Here is a 6,000-nt window from a genome sequence, read left to right on the forward strand (position 1 = left end):
TCCCTTGCAGGTCACTTTTAGTATATCTACAGATCACTTTTTGTATATCTTCTTTAAGAAGCTGCTGGAGATTGCTGTCTAGAGGTAATCTGCTTTTTATTACACAGAACCTCCCCCCCACCAACAGGAAAAACATGTCGTGAGCCTTCTAGCATGAGATTGTAGCTCAGTGATAGAGCTTCTAGTTTCACACTGCCTACACAGGGGGCCTTTGATAAGAGCCACACCTGCTTTGGCATCGCTGAGTTCAGCTGAACAAAGCGGGAGCTGCAGAACACCTGGATGTCCCTGGTGCCATACCAGCCTGCTCAGAAGAGCTCTCAGACCCACTGAAGGGGGACCTGCTACAGCTCCTCCATGAGCTGCTTCAGTGCATCTGAAACACAAGTGGGCATTTTGTGGCCAGACCCCTGTTCATAGTTACCAACAATGGGCTGAACCTACAGTAGCAAATGGGGGGAAGAATTCTTCCCCCCAAAAAACAACCAACCAAGCAGAAAACCTTACCAACAACATAGGCAGTATCTATTGCAGTTTTAAGGTATAATTTTTTTCTAATTTCTTCAGCAACAAAGGCAGTTTAAAAAAGAAAAGCCTCTGGAGCCTGCTGGCACACAGCTCTTGCAGAGGGCTTTTTCCTCTCTCCCGTAGGTCTCCAGCCATGCGCTACAACAGCCTGCAGGACCCTGCAGCAAATCGGATTACTAAAACAACTGGGGTTTTGCTGGGAGGTGTTTGGTTTTTTTTTGTTTAGAAACAACAAAGGTTGCGGAGTGTTTGTTTTTGTTTGCCCAGAACATTTCAAGGCTCTGGTTTAGGCTAACCCCACAAACCATGGCCCAGCTGGGCAGGAAGAGGAGCAGACGGCAGCGCCTGAACCTCTGTACGGCTCTGCTGTGAAGAGCGTACAAAGGGGCTTCACAAATAGAGGGAACCTTTCAGATAAATCATGGCCTCGTTTTGCGTACTCAGGTTTAGGGTGTACAGGATCCATGCTGGCAGCAAGTCGAACATGTTCGTTTGGGACTTCAAAAGAAAATGAGTTTCCGTTGCCGGATCCCTGAGCTTGCCACGTTGTTTGAAGTACTGCATTAAACCCAGGTTTGGAGACTGGCTTTTTGGTGTTTTTTTTTAGTACATGTAACTGCTGTCGTCTTGCATCTTTTTACAACTGCATGAGAACAACCTGTGCTGAAGGAAAAAAATGCCCAGTTGAAAACTTTTATTTTCTCTTGCCTTCTGTGAAGGGCCAGATATCTCTTTCACTCAGCGCTTTCCCCCAGCCAGGCCCAGAAGCTCAGCTCTCTTCTGTAACATCTGCTGATTAGCATCACTTGGATGAATCTGCATAATCCCCTCTCCCTTGTTCCACCAAATGTAGATGAGTGAAAAACCGTGGGGAGAAGCGAGGGGAACTCGAGGTCCTTGCAGACCCAGCCTTCAATCCATCTCATTCCCAAGCGTGGGGAGGAATTCTGACCCCCCTCTGGTGCTCTTGTGCTCAGCTGTTGAGCCCAGGCTTGTTAGGACACTGTATTTTTACAGCAGAGATTCCCGAAATGCAGCTGTATCGTTTCAGTAGCGAGGCTCCTCTTGTTACACTGAATATTTGTTGGATTTTATTTCTGTTTCTTACACGAGGAGGCCATTTTTTCTTTCTTCCTGCAGTCAGATGTACAGTGCAAATGGCACAGACAGTGCCTCCTATTGTGGCTCAGGCTCAAGGCTTCACATATGTAAAATGTGACTTGCAGCACTTTCTTTGAAGCCTAACCGCAGCCAGGGAGCTGTAATTGCAGTCTTTGATTGAGCCGACTTCGCTTGTGGATTGGGCTTTGCTAGGGCATGCCTTACTTGGCCAGACTTCAGCTGCAGCCCCCCAGTGAAGCCTTAGATGTGGGAAGTCTTCAGTCTCCTCAGCTCATGCCTGTGGTTTCTTGAAAAGAATCCTGATTTGACCTGTTTTCTATCTGTAAGGCAGCGCCGTCCTCACTCCTGTTTTTTAGGTATTATTTGGTTTATCAGCAGTGGAAGCAGTTTCCAGCGTGTAGCTGTAATGAGCAGCTGGGAAAAGGCTGAGTTCTAGATGCTGTTTTCGGGACAGCCACTGTGTAATTTTCTGTATTGCAGCATTTGCTTAGAAATGAAAATATCTGGGACTTCACTGTGCCTGACCCCTTGCAGATTACAGTACTATCTGCAACCTCCCTATTGGAAAGGAGGCTGTTTAGGCGCAGGGAGAGGTTGTGGAAAAGAGGCAACAGCTGCTGATGTGGTGTTTGGAGGAGGGAGAAGCGCCGGCCACTGGTGGAGAAAGCTGAGGGCCAGAGCAAGGCCGCGGCCGTTATTTTAACCTCCTGACTTCAAAGACAGCTTGCTGGTAAGGGAAGGGGGGAGGAGGCAGGGAACCATCTCAACAGAAGAGCATTTCATTTCCTTCGGTGAAGTAGACATTCCTGGCTGCTAATGGGGAGTAGCTCTGAATCACAGCGCTTGTATCAGACTGCTGTGAACTACTGGCCTGGCGCCTCAAGGCCATTCCTCAACAGGAAGCTGAATGTTTTCATGTAAGACTGAGAGGAAAACCTTCCCAGGAAGAGCAACCTGGACCAAACCTTTGAAAATCTGGGATGAAAAGGCACAAAATAAATATAAAGCTGCGGGGTGCTCTCCCCAGTGTTCCTCTGCTGTTTGCTTGGCCTCTCTTTCGTGCTCCTTGGAAAGGTAGAGCCCTTCGTAGCTCTTTGATCCGCATGTGTTACGGAGCACTCCGCTACTTCTTCTATTTATTTATTTATTTATTTAATAATAATAATAATTTTAAAAAAAGAAAAAAAGAAGCAGGAAGCTCAGAAAGCTTTTTTTAGTTGGGACTTGGGCTGGTTTGATGAGGAAATAGGAACTGAATTAGTCAGTGCAGACCACCTCTGTTGAAACCGCTGGTTTTCCAGCCGACTTTCAGCTGTGCTGTTTTAAGAGGCCACAGCGGCTTTAAATGCCCTTCTGTGGCTACCAACAGCAGGTGAAAGTCATTCACTACATACCAGGGGATGGTGGTATTTGGGGGAAGAGTGTCCTCCTTCAAATTAAAGCTGTGCTGTACAGCTTAATCTAAAGCTCATGCTTGCTCCTCCTCCTACCTTTGTATCTAAAACCAGTGTCCTCCAGCTTTCCCCTTTCCCTCAAACAGTGGTCACCTGGGTAGCTCCCACCAAGGAGTCAAATTGTTTAGTCAGATTTTGGGCTCTCATGTTGTGCTCACTAAAATCAGAAGGTCCAAAATGGGTTTTGGAGGTTTTCTACTCCGGAGCACATTAGAGTAACTCCTCATTCAGAGGCAGTATTCAAACCAGTATGGGAAGGAGTATTACAATGACCTACACTTAAGCCAAGCCACGGGGAGTGAGACTCAAGTTACAAATGGCCCTTGTTTAAGTACTACCACTGTGATATTTGCTGATTATTTCTGCTTGTGGCTCTTACATGCTCAGTCATTCTATTATGATTAGTCTAACAGGGTGCACACAGTTGGCAAATTCTGGTAATAGAAGTTTGAGTTGTGGTTTAAGCGAGTCAATTTCTCCATCAACTTGTTCCGTCCTGCCTTGCATAATTCGAGGTGTCAGCAGTGCATCTTCCTAAGCAGTTGGTGTGTCTCACCTGCTCCACTGAGTTGCATTCCTGTGCTAATTTTGGTCATTCCTTAAAGCTGTTCCTTGACCTGCTTATTTGGCAGTCAGGTGGTACCTGAGGCCTCCAGGCTCACGTAGATTTTTGAGATAGCGCTAAACCTGAGACCATGGGATTCCATCTGTGGAAAACGCCCAACTCACCAGGCAGTCCCAGGGTGGAGGCCCCGTTATAAGGCAGTTGTCTGGGTCAGAAGGGCAGGGTGAGGGCTGAGTCAGCGATTGCATAAGTCAGCTGATGTAACCCAGAGACCTAATGCTGAAGAACAGTGCCTCTCTGCAGGGAAAGATCAATAGCTACAGGCTTGCACCGTTGGCCTTTTCATACGGTGTAAGAACGAGGCCCAAAATGACAGTGAGCTGTACTGCTGTACAAAAGGCCTGATGGCTGCATGCATCTGGAAGATGCACCCTGCACTGCCAAAGAGCAGAATGAATCCTCCTCAGCACAGGGTTCAGCAAGTCTCTCTCACCGCATTCCTTGGCCCAGCTGCTTACAGAAGACAGCATTGCTTCATTTCTACAGAGCAGAGCTTGAGGCTCTGAACTGGAGGTTTAATTGACCTTAACTGCTGTAGTAAGTGCTAAAGCCTGAGGATGTCTGATTTTGTAGCAGGTATCTGGGTCAAATGTTGTAGATAGATAAATTAAATCCAGTACAAAAAGGAATTACTTCTGTAATATGCTGAATGTCTAAGCAGCTGTAAAAAATGCCTTCTAGTTGTTGAGGACATCGACTTACAATCCAGAGTACTCTCCTGCATGAAACAAAACCATGAATAATCTTGCAAACGTCATGCAACTGCAAATAGCAACACTCTGCACTTTACTGGGACACAGCAAACGCACATCCCACTCTGCACCGTAACAGTCACCCATCGCTGTATATTTCCCTACAGGACAGCTTCTTTGAAGAGCTTATTAAGAAAAGAAGTTTCATGTAGTCTTTGTTTCTCTCTCTCTTTCTCCTTCCCCTGTAGGTGGGAAAAGAAATGCTTTCTCAACTTGCAAAGCAAAGGCGGCGACACCAGGACCCCTGCTGGAGATGGAAGCTTGTTAAACCCTAGGTGTGTCCTTCATCCACACAGACCACCCCCAAGGAGTCTGTCTAGGATGTCATTCACCCTGATGTCACTGCTAAAGACACTGAACCATAAAGACAATCACTGCCAAAATCCTTCACTATCACGAGGTCCAGCCCTGATATAAATAGAGCAAATAAGCTCCTGGGTCAGCAGAGCAGCTTCTGTCTTCACTCCACCTCTGCCTTGCACTCTTAAGCCCTCGTCTCATCCGTGTCCATGTTGAGTCAGCAAACAAAGTAGCGTGGCTGTCTCTGCCTGCTTCAGCCAACTTAGAGCACCGCTGCCCCATACAGCACATCGAGGAATGGAATTTGCCTGGACCAGGACGACACACTCAAAACTTCTTTTTATTTAATGGTGCGACAGGATCAATTTGGGTTTTAGCTTTTTTAAGAAACTTGAATGCTTTTATATTTTAACTTTTAGTTTGTAATTTCCTTGGTGTATATTTTCCTAGGTCTGAGCTTTGAAACAACTGTCAAAAATCTGAACTACTTTTTAAATAAAGGGGTTTATTTTCCTTTTTTTTTCTTTTTTTTTCCTTTTTTTTTCCTTTTTTTTTTTTTAATTATTATTTTTATTATTTTCTCCTGCCAGAGGAAAAGCCTGTATGGAAAAAGGTGGCTTTTTTTTTTTGTTAAACTACTTGTAACAAATAGTGGCCTCTCAGTCTATATAATACAGTGTCATATAGAACTAAATAAATGTACCAACAGTCAGCTGGTCAGTAGCCATGTCAGTCTCGCATCACCTCCTCTGTAAACATAAGCAATACATCCAGCAAAGCCGACTGCAGTGAGTTCTCCTTCTTACCCATCGCCCTTCTCCTTGTAAAAAAGCCCAGCACTTGAATTATTACTTCAATTGTTCTGTATTTGTATCTGTTTTTGTTAGCCTGTTAGTGGGATTTTATGCCAGTTGTTGAAATGAGCATCGATGTACCCATTTTCTTTTTAACTAGTAAGGCACAGCCTTTGCCAAAAATACTGTCAACCAATTTTGATCTTTGATTTTTTATTGTTATTTTTTTGGTCATTCCAGTTTGAGTTAATGTGCTGAGCATTTGGGGTTTGCTTTTTGGTTTGGTTTTTCTTTTTTTTTTCTTTTTTTTTTTGTTTGGGTTTTTTTGTGTTTTTTGTTTTTGTTTGTGTTTTTTTTTTTTTTTAATAAAAGCTTTGTAATAAAACAAAAGTCAAATGTCTGACTTAAGAAGGAAACGAGTCGCA

General features: G+C 44.6%; 1 protein-coding gene across 4 annotated transcripts in view; it reads left to right on the forward strand.

Moving 5' to 3' along the window:
• LEF1 (lymphoid enhancer binding factor 1) overlaps positions 1 to 5,508 on the forward strand; it is a 53,123-nt gene extending 47,615 nt beyond the window's left edge. For all 4 annotated transcript variants that reach the window (XM_015861375.2, XM_015861374.2, XM_015861377.2 and 1 more), the window contains one exon: positions 4,670 to 5,508. Coding sequence is in view for 2 of the 4 variants with exons in the window: in XM_015861374.2 (XP_015716860.1) it covers positions 4,670 to 4,749 (80 nt within the window). In the remaining 2 variants the exon portion in view is untranslated. The remainder of the gene's footprint in view (positions 1 to 4,669) is intronic.
• The last annotated feature ends 492 nt before the right edge of the window (positions 5,509 to 6,000 follow it).

This window comes from Coturnix japonica, chromosome 4, assembly GCF_001577835.2.
Source record: "Coturnix japonica isolate 7356 chromosome 4, Coturnix japonica 2.1, whole genome shotgun sequence".
Lineage (NCBI taxonomy): Eukaryota > Metazoa > Chordata > Aves > Galliformes > Phasianidae > Coturnix > Coturnix japonica.